This window comes from Pezoporus wallicus, unplaced genomic scaffold (assembly GCF_028554395.1).
Source record: "Pezoporus wallicus isolate ANWC-B61680 ecotype Strahan unplaced genomic scaffold, APGP_CSIRO_Pwel_v1 scaffold_2696, whole genome shotgun sequence".
NCBI classification, from domain to species: domain Eukaryota; kingdom Metazoa; phylum Chordata; class Aves; order Psittaciformes; family Psittacidae; genus Pezoporus; species Pezoporus wallicus.
Genome location: NW_026637439.1, coordinates 2,881,237 through 2,896,477, shown reverse-complemented (window position 1 = coordinate 2,896,477; position 15,241 = coordinate 2,881,237). Strand labels below are relative to the sequence as shown.

The window sequence follows — 15,241 nt, the reverse complement described above, 5'->3', positions numbered from 1 at the left end:
GGCGTGAAGAGGTGGCGGAAGCGGATACGCAGGTCGGCAGCGGAAGGCGGAGGCCTGTGCTCGCGGCCGGCCAGAAGGCGGGGCGGCTGAGGGAGGGAATGAGCTTTTCCTCCTCCTTCTCTTCCTTCCACTCCTCCTCTCCTGGCGCCCCCTCCCCATGCTGGTCCTGTGTGTGTGCGCGGCTCGCAGGTAGGCGCGGCGGAGTGGGTAGCACGGCGGACCGCGGGCGTGGGGCGCCTCACAGGCAGCCGCGGCTGGCGGTCTCCGGTGTAGGGGCACCGGACTGGGACCCGCTGGAGAACCGAGCGGCCCGCGGCTGATCAGGAGTCCTCGTCCTTCGGGGAGCCGGGCCTGGGCGTGGCGCCAGCTGTCCCCCGGGCGGCCGGTCTGAGGCGGGAGGTGCCGGGCGGCTCTGAGGCGAGGAGCGCCTGCTAGCCGACGGGGCGGGCAGTCGGCCGCAGGTGTGCGGGGCGGGCTCCGATGGGCCAGGCAGACAATGGGCGGGAAACTTCACACCCTGCTGGTGTTACTGCTTCGGATCCTGGCGTGTTTCTTGCAGACTGTCCTCCACGAAACAGCCTCCGTTGTGTGCCTTCAGGTGGGCAGGGCGGGTGGGGCCAAGTCTCCGACTTGTGCACCGAGGATCAGCCGTTCCGCAGGAGGAATGGGCAGGAAAACAATAGAGTGAGGACTAAGGCAGTAGCAGTGAGCTCTGCAGCAAGGTGTATGTGAAGGGAGACCCAGCAACATGGGTTTAATGGCTTTGTAAAAAGGTGTGTCGCTACTTCACATTGTATGTGGGGGAGACGAGTACAAATACATTGTCAAAGACTTATAAAGGATTGATTCCTTTCTCTTTAACGAATGCTAGCTCTAAATGGACCCAGAAAGGGTGTGGGAGAAGGCCTGTATTCAGTTCTAGATGAGCAAGACAAATGAGGAGCATTGCTGAAATAAAAGAGAGCAGAAGAATATAAGCAAAGCAGCATGTTTAACAGGGAACATGGAAATAGTAGGAGGGTCACAGCGCAAATACATTGTGGTAATGAGGACTGAGCTGAATTTGAGTGTAAAATTACGAAGATGGTTATTTCTTGTGGGCTTTTGAGGAATGGCACTTGTGTGCTTACTGCATGAAACATACCATTTTTGTGCTATTTCATAGCCTTTGTTCAGGTTGAATTAGGATTGAGGGGTACCAGCAATTAAAAAATAAGACCCAGAATTTTTCCTTTTCATAAGGCTCTTGCTGTTGTCAAGTAATTGACCAGTGTACTGTTGTTGAATAAAATGAAAATTACTTTCCTAATATACATTTATGTTCTCTTTGTGTAGTCATTTTCACTGTTCTCCATATTTTGTGTTCACGGTCCTTGTTTGAGCTACAGATTTTTTCTCACAAAAGGAACAAAAGGAAAGAAAGGAAAATAAGGACAGAAGGTATTTTCTTTAGAAAAAAAAAAAACCACAAAAAAATCTACCTTTGCAATTTGCATTTGAAAACTGAAGATACCTCCTTCTTAAGCAATAATAAAGGATTGAGTATTGATTTGAGTTTGGGGGGGGGGGGTCATCACTTGTAAGTACAGCGGGGAATGGTCACTGCACTTTATCAATTGTGATTTTTTTTTTTTCAAGTCATCATTCAAGAGTGCCCAAATAATTGTCTCACAAAAGAGAGTAATCTTGAATACCTCATTATGACCTCTGGTTTTCATAAGTTAAGCATTTGGTCATAGAAATGTTGAGTAGCAAAGATTCCTAGCTTCTGTTTTTCTCCACAGCATCTTAACATGAGGTAAAAAAGACAGATCTTAGTATCACTCTTTACGTTGAATGAAACTACATTAAGCATCCAATTCTTGGTGTTAAAATAGGCAGCTTTGGGAAAGGAGAATATTTACAATTAAATACTTTTCCTATTGGAATACAGAAGATTCAAAGATTAATATTTAGTTCAATAAAATGTATGGGAAAAGGCAGGCTAAAACGTAGATTAATTAAGTGCAGTTGTCCGTTTACTTTTTGATGATATTCTGAGAAATGGGAAAAAATATCTAAATAAAAGCGGTTACACTGTTTTATATGATTTCATTGTCTTAAAATAATTCTCTAGGATTCTTGAATTGTGGAGTCTTCCTTTGAAAGTCTTAAAATCGGGTTTTGAATAGGAAAATAGATGTATATGGACTCTGGAAAAAAAAACAGAATTTATATTTAAGATCTATTTTTAGATTTCTGTCACTGGAAAGAAACTCTTAACACTGGCTTTTCTCTCGTTGAGAAGCAAACCAGCAAGAAACGGGCTGGGGTAAAGAGGCGGGAGAAGGAATGACACTGGAGGCCAAAGAAATGGGAAGAACTTTTACAGTAATTTTCTTATTTCATACTTATTTTCATAGTGTATGCATATGCTTTCATTAAGCTATCAGGTTCAGCACATCAGCCGTGGGAAGAGCTAGCTGAGACACTTGGAACATTTTTCCTTTTCCCTATGCTCTGCAAACGGCACAACCTCCTCTGTGTACTGCAGCAGCAATTTTTTTTTGTGTGATACAAATCAACAGCTCCCACCTTTGTAACCACGTCAGGGTTCAAAAGAACAATTTGTCTATTAGACATTGTTTACAAAATAAAATTATTTCCTGAACTGGCTGAGAGAAAGATACTGAGCTCAGAAGCATTTTGTGGACTGAATTTGACCCATGGAGCACCAGTTGGACCACACTGTTAATGTATATTGAGGATGTCTCTGTTCTGTCATTCTCTCCATATAGGAAAAAATGCCTGGCTTGGAAAGATTTCTTTTCATAGAATCATAGAATAGTTAGGGTTGGAAAGGACCTTAAGATCATGCAGTTCCAGCCCCCCTGCCATGGCAGGGACACCTCACACTAAACCATGACACCCAAGGCTCTGTCCAGCCTGACCTTGAACACTGCCAGGGATGGAGCATTTACCACTTCTTTGGGCAACCTGTTCCAGCGCTTCACCATCCTCACAGTAAAGAACTTCTTCCTTATATCGAACCTGAAGTTCCCCTGTTTGAGTTTGTACCTGTTACCCTTGGTCCTATCACTGCAGTCCCTAATGAAGAGTCCCTCCCCAGCATCCTTATAGGCCTCATTCAGATATTGGAAAGCTGCTGTGAGGTTTCCACACAGCCTTCTCTTCTCCAGGCTGAACAGCTCCAGCTTTCTCAGCTTATCTTCATACGGGAGGTGCTCCAGCCCCTGATCATCTTTGTGGCCCTCCTCTAGACTTGCACTTAAATGGACTTGCTCTGGACTGCTTTTAAATGGTTTAGGTTATTTCAGAAGTCTGTCCTTTCTTCTGCAGGAGCCAGGATAAGGTGCCTTAGGAATCGTGTAAGATAGGATGACCATCCAGCACTATCTTTTACAAAAACTGAGAACTTACCAAGATAACAAAGCTAGTTGTCTTACATGATCTTGGAGAAAAAAATTGTAATACCTTTTTTTATTGGTAATGCTTCCTAGAACTGTGTTTGATCTCTCCCTAAATTATGTCAGGGGCAATGGGAGTAAAAAATGATACCTGTTCACTCTCTCCATCCTCTTCGTGGTTGTAGAAATCTCTAAAATACTTTTTTATTTATTTATTTATTTATTTATTCCTCTTTTGTCCAGTCTGAAAAAATCCCTGTATAGTTAGTTGTTCTTTGAATGGAGTCTATTGGAGTGCATTGCGCAGTGCAGCTGATTGTTTATTGCTAACTCATTGTGATTTTGTAGCACGGAAAAGTCAGGTGGGAGAACAGATGAGAGTTTATAACTGCTTAGTATGTGTGTGCTACAAGTTATTACAGGGTGGTGTAATGAATCTTTGTGTTTTGTCCTCATAGCAGCCTTCCAGTATCTGAAGGGAGCCTACAAGGATGCCATAGAGGGGACTCTTCGTCAGGGACTGTAATAATAGGATAAGGGGTAATGGGTTCAAACTTAAACAGGGGAGATTTAGGTTAGACATAAGGAAGAAATTCTTCACTGTGAGGGTGGTGAGGCACTGGAACAGGTTGCCCAGAAAAGTGGTAAATGCTCCATCCCTGGCAGTGTTCAAGGCCTGGTTGGACAGGGCTTTGAGCAACCTGGTCTAGCGTGAGGCGTCCCTGCCTATGGCAGGGGGCTTGAAACTAGATAATCTTAAGGTCCTTTGAACCCTAACCATTCTATGATTCTGTGTTCTCTGTTCTACCTCTGCTAAATTCTGTAATTTCCTTCTTTTCAGCTGCTTCTTGACTCGTGTTTTCGTTAAACTGTTATGTCTCCAGAATGATTCATCAGCTAATATATTAAACTGTTTATGTAAAGTCAGATGTGTGTGTCATTTCACATTTATTAAGACTGAAATTAACTTTATTAGTGGTTTTGAACTTTACTCTTAGGACATTCTTTTGTATCTTTTTGTGGTTCCTTTAGTACACTGCATTATCATCAATAAATTATCAGTAAATTTGGTCAGCTTCATTAATCCTGCCTTTTAGTAGATGAAGAATAAATACGTGGAAGAATACAGACCCAGCACAGAGCCCTGCAGGGCTCCACTGGTTGCCTAGTTTCATTCAGAAAAATCAGCAGCCATTTCTTAACCTTTTTTTAACAAAATTGCCGTATGGATAAATGGTTAAATGAAACAAACTTTGTGCTGTCTCAGACTGTTTTTTCCCCCTTTTTTGTTTTTACCTTGGATTACTCAGTCCCCTGCTTACTTTGCTTGACTTTGTCATTCCTTCACTATAAAATAAACAATTACTTCTTGTCTAAAACTGTGAGACAAAAGTGAAACAACGGAGGTATACTTAAATATTTAAAATTCAAGCAAGAATTAAGGATCTCTAAATAACAGAGATTTTAGCTTATTAAATTTCTACCTTAAAATCTGTCCTGACAACATAGACCAACAGCAATATCTCTTACATTATATTAGATGCTGCTTGATACTCATTGCAGTTTGTTTCTGAAATGCTTTTTAAGTTCCTTGTGGAAAAGTTTTATATATATATATATATATGTATTAGATCTGAGGCTTGACTATTTGCTTAAACTATGCCTGTCCACTATCATTTATATATGTTTGGTAGCACTTGGGTCTTACTTTCACAGAAATGCCAACATATGGTATATCAAGTATTAAATAATTTGTCCTGGGGCAAACTGTCAGTTTTTATGTTGCCTTAATGGGATATGTCTATTTATATTATTATTCTTTTAAAACAAGGCCGCTAGGTGGAGTTAAAACATTGAGATCCTGTGAACGTTGATGTCAGGAGCCTGATGAATGCGGTCTTCGCACAGTGCTGGCTTCCACCATGCGGCGCTGGTTCTGCAGCCTGTGAGGCTGGGAGGTGTTCACTAAGATCTGCTGTTTCAAAAGCTAGAAAGACCTGAATGCTGTTACTGTTGTTCTTAACTGTAAATTGGCAGCTTTTACAAAGAAAAAAAAATCGGTATAGTAAATTACAGATTGAAAAAGTTGTTCGTTGTGTTTATTGTGATTTGCAAATCTTCTGCTATACCCATAGGAATGTCCTCTGTATATGTAAGGTGTAGCAAGAAAAACTTAGTTATATCTATTTGCCATTAGAGTACTTAAAAACTAGAAGAGAACTGAAGTATCTGAATTTGAGACCCTTCTCTTTTTTCTTTTAAAAATCTTGTCTCACACTTTACCCATGAAGCTGTTATCCCAGCCCGTTTGTCAGAAGCAAACAGCTTTTCCATCCTACGTGAAGCTGATATACTGATTTTTGTATATCAAAATAGATCTACCAGATTTATTAGCAAGTACAATAAGCTGGTCTGTATACGTATTTCCCAGAAAAAAACATTTGTTAACATACTGTATTTTGTAAAATTATACTTATTGTTTTAACTAATGCTGTTTAGGTGAAAATTAGTTTGAAAACTGCAAGTACTATAAAAGAGTCTTGGATGGAGTTACAGCTATCCCTGTGCAAGCAGAGTTAAATGAGACAGAAGGCTTAATCTTGACATATTATAAAGTGATGATCAGTAATAGGAGCGTATTGTGCACAAGTTTGCAGGGTTTTGTGTTTGTATTTTCTAAAGCCGATCCTACCCTTTGCTGCTTCTGCTTCACAGACTGTGGCTTGATTTATTTTACTAGAGTTAACGGAGCATGCCAACAAAGGGCCACAAAATGATCAGAAGGATGGAGCACCTCTCCTATGAGGAAAGGCTGAAAGAGTTGGGGTTGATCAGCCTGGAGAAGAGAAGACTTGGGGGGAGACCTTATGACTTTTCAGTTCTTACAAGGGGCCTGTAAGAAAGATGGGAAGAGACTTTTTAGCAGGGCCTGTTGCAGTAGGACAAAGGGTAATGGTTTTAAACTAAAAGAGAGGAGATGCAGGCTGGATGTGAGAAAGAAATGTTTTACAATGAGGGTGATAAAACACTGGCACAGGTTGCCCAGAGAGGTGGTGGATGCACCACATCCCTGGAGACATTCAAGCCCAGACTGGATGTGGTTTTTGAAAACCTGACCTAGTTGAAGATGGACCTGATCATTCCAGGAGGATTGGACTAGATGAGCTTTGAAGATCCCTTCCAATCCTAACCATTCTATGATTTTATGTTCCAGTCGTGGAAAATGTTTCTAAACAAAACCAGACTTACTAAATGTTTTACATCTTTAAAATATTTACTGCACAAGTTAAGATTCAGTCTGTAAATTCACTTGCTTTGTTTGTTTTTCCAGCAGCTATGTTAGCCACTGTATTGCTATAATAGTATATTATAAAGGTCCTTCTCCTTTCTAAAAGGAAATCAAAGTTATATTTTCCGGAAGCAGTAAGCAATCAAACTGTAGATTTGTTGGTAAAACAAATTACTTGACATTCTAGCAAAAATAGCAGTTAATGTAGTCTGTAAATTAAAGGCTTTCTTTTTTCTTCTTTTAAATCCTCTTTTAAAAGTAGCTACTAAGCTTTCAAGTTGTTATTCAATTTACACTGCTTCTGGTAAAAATTATCATTCTTACTGCTTTTGGGAAGGGCAGATTAATACCATAATTTGTGAAAACAGCTGTATCTGTAGTAGTCTTTGTTGTAGCTGGAAGTCCAAAACAAACCTTGTGTGCCTGTCCTCCTGACCTTCTCATAGATGGACGGAACAGTGCACAAATGAATAATATTCTCCAGCCTGCCCTGTATGTCATTCCACTGACATTATTACATGCCATAGGACTCACCCATGAAAGGTTGGTGCAGGTTGTCAACAGAGACCAGTTAGATATTCATAGTAAAAATACAATGTAAGTAAAGGTGCTTGAATTTTGAAGGACCTCACAGGACCATAGCATCTGAAAGGGATAATTGCTGTGATCAAGTCTAGTCTTGCGCCACCTTAGGTAACCAAGTAATATAATCCATTTTATAAGCTGGTCAAGCTCCACATTATAAATAGAGGTGTTTCCACTTCCTGGTGCTTACTGAGCACCTGTTTAAGAATCCCACTGCCCTAATAGTTACAAACATCTCTTAAAAACCTAGCTTGCAAGTATTTCTGACAAGTTTAGTCGATCCCAGGCACAGCTACAGGTTTGGCAGAGAAGAGATTCAGAGCAGCCCTGCGGAGAAGGACTTGGGGGTGCTGGTCGATGAGAAAATGAACATGAGCCGGCTGCAGTGTGCGCTTGCAGCCCAGAAAGCCAGCCGTATGCTGGGCTGCATCAAAAGGAGCATGATCAGCAGGTTGAGGGAGGTGATCCTGTCCCTCTATTCTGCTCTTGTGAGACTTCACCTGGAGTATTGTGTGCAGTTCTGGTGTCCTCAACATAGGAAGGACATGGAACTGTTGGAACAAGTCCAGAGGAGGGCCACGAGGATGATCAGGGAACTGGAGCACCTCCCGTATGAAGACAGGCTCAGAAAGTTGGAGCTGTTCAGCCTGGAGAAGGCTGCGTGGAGACCTCATAGCAGCCTTCCAGTATCTGAAGGGGGCCTGTAGGGATGCCTGGAAGGGACTCTTCATTAGGGACTGTAGTGACAGGACAAGGGGTAACGGGTTAAAACTTAAACAGGGGAAGTTTAGGTTGGATATAAGAAGGAAATTCTTTCCTGTTAAGGTGGTGAGGCACTGGAATAGGTTGCCCAGGGAGGTTGTGAATGCTCCATCCCTGGCAGTGTTCAAGGCCAGGTTGGACGAGGCCTTGGGTGATATGGTTTAGTGTGAGATGTCCCTGCCCATGGCAGGGGGGTTGGAACTCGATGATCTAAAGGTCCTTTCCAATCTTAACGATTCTATGATTCTATGAATTTGTTCTTATGTCAGTATTTCCTCTTAAGCATCAATTGTTCTTTCCACTCTGGGGCATTTCAATGGTATGCCTAATGACAGTAATCATCTTGAGACTTTTATTGCTAATCCATGCATTTCATATGTGTTTCTAGCAGTAGTGCAGGCTTAAGTGGCTATTGACTTTTTTGATCATTTATGCCATCGCGACTGTTTTGAAGTTACACATAAAATAGATGATGGAACAGATTAGCTGAAAAAAAAAAGATGTACCGCCTGCATTTTTTTGGTCTGCTTTGTTTTTCATCTGTGTGCTGCCCTGATTCTTTTGCTGCTGTCATCGATGGTGTGGTGTACAGGGACAGAAACGAGCAGCAGAGGGTGGAAGGGAAAGAAGAATGTCTTAAGGTGATCCTGATTCTGGACATGAGCCTTATCCTTAACCCAGGATTGTTTAGATACACCTACTGTTCTACACTGCACTGCAGGAAATTGAGTGTAGTATCTAATATAGTTAGAACTAGTAATTTCAGGCATTAGCAACAGCTTGCCCGTGGTCAGATTGTATAGTTGCAGCATACATGTAAGTTTATTTACACACCTACATTTGCTAATCCTTCTGTCTGATTTAAACTGAAGCAACTTCTGATTGGCTCAGAACCAAGCAATGGTTGCTGCCATTTACCAAAAGCAAAATAATTGCCTCTTGCTGATACAGTTGCTGTTTGAAGAAAGCTGTTTGCTGTTGCAACTGGTTCCTATCATTATTAATAGAATTTATTTTCCAGTTAATATCTTGGAAGTTAAAGTCTCTGTCAGTGATAAAATTTACTGTAATATTTTCTCTCTAATAACATGGCAAGTGTAGTTGCAGAGCATTTTTGAAGTAGTCACAATATTTTAGTTATACTCTTTTTCCTTTGTAGTCTATTAGATCTTTAATTTTGGCATTGTTTCTTTGTTTTGTTTTTTTCTTGAACAAATAAGATGAAGTTAGTAAATTACTAATTTTATTGCAGTATGATACATGGAATTGGGGAATTTATTTATTTATAGTTTTATGTAGACAAAGAGTATGAAATGCTAAGCCATGAAAGAAATGCCCAAGATTTCACCTGTGTATGTATTTTTACTTGCACATTATTTTTTATTAATCTTTTGGCAGCTACATTGGTCCTAAGCACAATGTAATTGATTGATAGCATGGTAACAGCGCATGTCTGTAAATGGTTATTTGAAGAGATGCATGTAGTCATTGTTTTCATGTGTAATTTGCGATACAGTTTTTGAAGGCCCACCTTTATTGGTCAGTTAGAAAGACTTACAGGTCTTTCTGAGTTTGTACTGCCTTTGTTAATCTACATAAACGAATGCTTCCTTCTGTCAGCAGGAGGAAACAAGGCATCAGAATTTCAAAACCAGGCAGTTCTGTGTTTTCCTGTCTCTAACAGCTAGACAACCACTTGCTGGATTTATGGCAATCATTTATGTAGCTGTCAAATCTGTTTGTGTATCGCTCAGTGCAGCAAGCCAACCTACTAAGAAAATCAGGTGGCGTCTTTTCTTTTGTGTTTAAAATTAGTGCTCTGCAGTAATCAGGGGCCCTCATTCAAGTTCATTAAATCAGTCCAATTTCAATTATTAATTAAACTTATTACACAGGCTGAAATTAGTATCATCTATTGGTGTTGCGACTGTTTTAGTCTTTGTTTCTGATAAAGTTGGTCAGTGACAGAACTATGTTTTCTACATGTCTGTGTGAAGGTTATGAATGACAGAAAGCTGTAACTTCTTTAAGAGAGAGTGTTTGTTACGTATCATGCACTTTCGCATAGTTGTCAGCTCTTATGTTGTTCAGGCTGTTGTTTTCCTTTGATTCTATTTGACTTTTATTTTGACCATAATGTGGCACGTTTCATATTCTTTCTAATGTTCTTGAGAAGCGGTGAGTGGGGTGGTGTTAGAGTTTAGAGCCTTGAACCTAGTTTTGAGAAGGTTGGCCTTCAGCTCCCACAAGGTTGTACCAGACCTGCACTAGCAGTGTGTGAAAAACTAGACATAGGGCAGCCCAGAGGGAAACTGTCTGTGACTTAATGAAGGACTGTTCTTTTGTGGACTTGTAGATTCAGGGTAGAAGTCAGTGGTTTGGGGGGATGGCAAACCACCGCATTCTGAGAATGCTAATACTTAACCTTTTGCTCTCATGAAAGCAGCTTCATTTATCATAAACTTCTAACTGCCATTCAAAGTTTCAAAAGTCCAGTGAAGAAGCTACTGAGGCATTAACGTAGTAACTGAGTTGGTATCAGAGAGATAGAACAGAGGTGGAAGGAATATTCTTTATTCAGGCTCGTTTTCAAAGTTGAATCATCAGCATGCTGGACATTGATGTTTCTATGCCCACAGAAAAGTAAATATCTTGCCTACACTGGTGTGAGAGGATTTGAAGAAACTGGTAAGAAGGAAAAAAACCTCAACACAAAGATTAAATAGAAATGTTGTCTTTCATTTTTGTCTTGCAAAAAAATAAATTTGTCTACGCTATTTCTAGAGAATGCCTCTTACAGATGAGTGAGACTTTTAACAAAAAGTCTTGCCTTCAAACAGAAGAGCAATTGGCTCTTTTTGATTGTTGGCATTTCATTCTTCTGCTATGTTTTTCCTTCAGGCTGAAATTGCCTATCCTTTTATGCATGCTCTCTGCATTGTATGCCAAAGCCTATCTGAGCACTTATGCACATACCAGACTGGTTTTGCAATAAAATTAATACAGGTACAGTGACTAGTGTTAAGAAAAAAAGACATTTAAGAGAAAAAGGTATTTAATTTAAAAATAGTGTTAAGCAAACATCCCTTTCAGTAGCAAGCTGTCTCTGTGTGGGTTTCTATTAGCCTGCTTCATTCAGTTGCCCGAGTCTTGATCCCTCTCCGTTATGCAACCAAGTCAAATATTGGTTTGTTGGGGTGGAAATAGATGCCTGTATTTCTGCAGCCAGTGTCTTCATAGCTTGTATTTGGATTTGTTGCCCCAAATTTGAGGTTTTTTTTGAAAATATTTCTAACAATATTAGTGAAAAAATAGCCATTCATTGCTCAGCACAGTAAGATCAGCTACATATATAAACTTTTCTTCTTAGCTAAAGCTGAAATACGCTTAATTTCTATAATCAGGATTAGTAGTACATAAATTACAGTAAATTTATGTAGCTCTTCTGACAATAGAATGAAGCTGTATGTTTAAAATCCACAACAATTAAAGGAATAAATTTTTAAGTGAGTGATAACTAGAAGTTTTCCTCCCATGGCTGGTTATGTGGCAGACATCCTGTATAAATGTAAAATTATTTGTTGTAATGAATCTACAAAGACTATGTGGGTTTTATTCCTTATTTCATAAATGCAAATACTGTCTATTTCTGTAGAGTTTCAGTAACTGTTACTGTGTTTTTCTTAAAAGATTGAATAATAATTTAATCTGTCTGGTTTTGCCAATACCAAGGTTTTTATCCCTGTCTGCACTTAGTCATCCTATAGATGGAAAAGGTAGAAGACAGACCTCTGATTTATTTAAAATTAGACATAATTGTTAAGGGTAACAGCTGTGTATGATCCTGCTGGACAAGTTATGGCTCTAGAAAGGACTTTATTCTTGCTTCTAAAAATATTCTGTAATTATTAAAGGTCTGTTTTCTATTTTTTAATGTTTGCTGTAAGCCTCCTCTTGAACTAGAATCCTGCTCTGCAAAGATCATTTTTGTACTTTCAGGTCCATTGGGCCACAGCTTGTGTTGAGAATGACATTAGGAGCAGAAATTACTAGCCAGCTCAAGGCTTCTTCGTACATAGCATCAGGCCGAAACCTTCTGAGATGGGACCTGTCACCAGACCAAATTAGAACGAGAACAGAAGAACTAATCAAGAAGGCAAAACATGTATATGACAGTGTCGGGATGCTTGACATAGAAGAAGTAACACATGAAAATACTGTACGGGCCTTGGCAGATATAGAAGTGGAATATGCAGGTTAGTGTATATTTTCTGTGATTCTTTCCATAGGTCATTCTGTCTGCACATAAACATTGAGAAAAGATAGTTGTTACTTACCATTCTGATCTGTGCTGTTCTAGTGTAGAATGCGTAGAGGCCTCTCAAGGGTCCTCTGGTCACAATTACTTTTCAGTATCTCTGAATATGTAAACATGATCAGCTAAAAGAATCCTGCTGCCTTATTCTAGAGACAGAAATAAGCATTAGCAAAACTGTGCTGTTGTTCTCTTTGACACAACTAGGGAACTGTTCAGCAGTCAGCTGGTGATGGTCACCTCTTTTCTTTTTGCATGTGAAGCTCCATATGGTTACATTTGCTTTTCCAGCTGTGTACATCTGCTTGGGGACAGTGTGTAGCAGTGTAGATTACAGTGTCTGTAGTATGCAAGTGTACATACAAATATGATCAGCAGTGCTTTATGCAGACACTGCAGAATCTGAGGCAAGCAAGTCAAATGAAATGATTGAAAGCTCCTAGTGGAGAAAATGTGATAAAAACAGGGGCACTTTTGAATGCTTTTTTGAAAGAAGACTGCTCTACTTGCTCACTTTTATGTTATAGCCTGCAAGGCCTTGAAGAATCCATGAAGAGGTGCTGGTCATGCAGTCACCTCTAGGCAGTTCTGAATGGATTATGAAGACATGCCAATACATGGATGGAGTTTAATGGTCAAACATGGATCATTTAGTTAATTTGTCAGTCAGAGAAGATGGGAGCATGAAAATGTCTCTTGGATGTCTTTGTTTTGAAAAACCAATCGGATGGTAGCTGCATGACTCTCAAAAAATAGTCAGTGTAATAAAATGACAAGGTCACTTAAATCCTCTAAAACAATCTGCAGTAGCAAGGGAAGTGCTAAAACCAGTCACCTTAGCTTGGAGCAAAATCTTCACCTAGCGAAAAAGAGCAGTCTCCAGCTCAAATGATTGTACTGTAATATTAGTCTAGCTTTCACATTACTTAAAATTACAGTTTAGCCACATCCAGTGAATTGAGTGGGATTGATGCTGGCAGAAAGACTGAGTAGTCTTCATCTGAACAGCTTCCTGTCAGATTCAGTTTTAATTGTACCAACGTATTTGGTGTAATTATTGTAAGCCTTTTCCCCACAGTATAAAACTCTCTCGTTTAAATTAAATTAGAAAATCAATGTTTGATTCAGAAACAGTGGCCATCAGCTTCTCAACACAGTGACCAAGACTTGCATCTTCCAGGATTTATTTCTTTTTTCTTTACATGCTATTGCTGTAGTGGACCATATTTAAGCTTTTACTGCTAACCTTCAAAGCTGTATGTGAAATTAGCATGGTTTACCTGTGAAATACCACGGCATACGGTAAGGATGTATTACTGTAGCAATACTTCCATTAGAACCTTGGATTTTTAAGGCCTGTTTGTCCCTTTCACATGTGCATGAAAGACCTACCCCAGTAACTGGAATTAACCATCTGAAAAGACACAGATGACAACAGGACATATATTTCACTTGGAAGCTGCCAAAACTCATTTTGAAACATCTTGGCATGATGACAGGAGTGGAGGAGGGGTTTTCCTTGAAGAAGAACCGTATGCCCATGCTTGCATTCCAGAGGTTTCTGAAGAGTTAAGAGTATCTCGGGGTTTGATAAAACAACTTTAGATTACATAAAATTACAAAGCTTTATATTATCCTAAAATGTTGTTACTTTAAAATATGTTTTGGGGAGGTGAAATTATAATTGGTTTTGAATTAAGTCAATACAGCTGGTCGTGACAATTCATTTCTATTTTAGGAGTTTCTATTTAATGTCTTTATAAGGTGCTGTATTCCTTTAATAAGCAAGGATTTATTTCAACTGTATTTTACACAATGTAATACACAAAAGTGTATTCTGAAAAGCTAGTATTATTGTAGGAGTGCAGAATACATAGCCAACATCTTCTGTGTTTGCCTTATTGTTTCTCACTAGACACAGAAGATGGGAAATTGACGCTGTTGTCTTAAGACTGTAAAAATAACTTCAAGGTAGATGAGCCTGTTTGAAACACTCAGAGCTTTTCACTTGAAATGCTAACTATGCATAGTGCCAGCTATGAAACAACATCGGTCTTCCCTTGGAAATAGTTCATCTTTCAAAAATCACATATTTTTACACCTTTCAGTTGTCTTTGTAGAAGAAATAAGATGAGGTAATTAGGTTTGGGTAATAGATAGTTCCTGAAAAATGTTTGTTATAATGGTTTGCAGTTTTGTCTTTCTCTTATTCATTTTTACATTATCTGTAATCACTTTATTTATTTCAAGCCTGACCTGAGATGTCAGGTTGCTTTGGGTTCCTGTTTTCTTAGATCTTTTATAAATGTCAGAAGGGGGGAATTTCCTTATCCTTAACTGATCCTTAAAGTGTTTCTAGCCTTCTGTGTAAGTGTTCATTGTCTTTTATTTAAACAGTGGAAAGAAGCATGTTGGATTTTCCCCAGCATGTCTCACCTGACAAAGAGGTACGCTTAGCAAGTACAGAAGCTGACAAAAAGCTTTCCAATTTTGATGTGGAGATGAGCATGAGAGAAGATGTGTTTCAGAAGATTGTTTATTTGCAGGTAAATCGCAATGATATCTGCATAAAATGTGAAAATGTAGATAAAATTCTGGCAGTGAAAAGCTTTTCTTTAAAGAATTGAGTAACCACAGTGTTTTTCAAGCGCTTTCAAACCCACTACTGTGTGTTTCCCCTGTGTCTGTACCAGCTAATCTTTCCAGTGGGATGCAACTATACAAAAAGGCCATGGTTCCACAAAAACTTAAGCCAGAGTAACCTGGTGCTCCCACGCTTTGCCTCTCATAGTCTAGGTGTGTGTATCTCCCTCTCTCTCCATTGTGATAGCTTTGACTTTTGTCTAATATTCTAATGAGCTGGTACAAGAAACCCATCAGGAA

General features: G+C 39.5%; 1 protein-coding gene across 1 annotated transcript in view; it reads left to right on the top strand.

The window, feature by feature from the left end:
• Positions 1–82: 82 nt before the first annotated feature.
• Positions 83–15,241, top strand: part of NLN (neurolysin) — a 36,538-nt gene continuing 21,379 nt past the window's right edge. Inside the window, exons 1-3 of the mRNA XM_057405489.1 lie at positions 83–189; positions 12,043–12,299; positions 14,756–14,904. Of these exons, the coding sequence (XP_057261472.1) occupies positions 158–189; positions 12,043–12,299; positions 14,756–14,904 (438 nt within the window). The 5' untranslated portion in view covers positions 83–157. The remainder of the gene's footprint in view (positions 190–12,042; positions 12,300–14,755; positions 14,905–15,241) is intronic.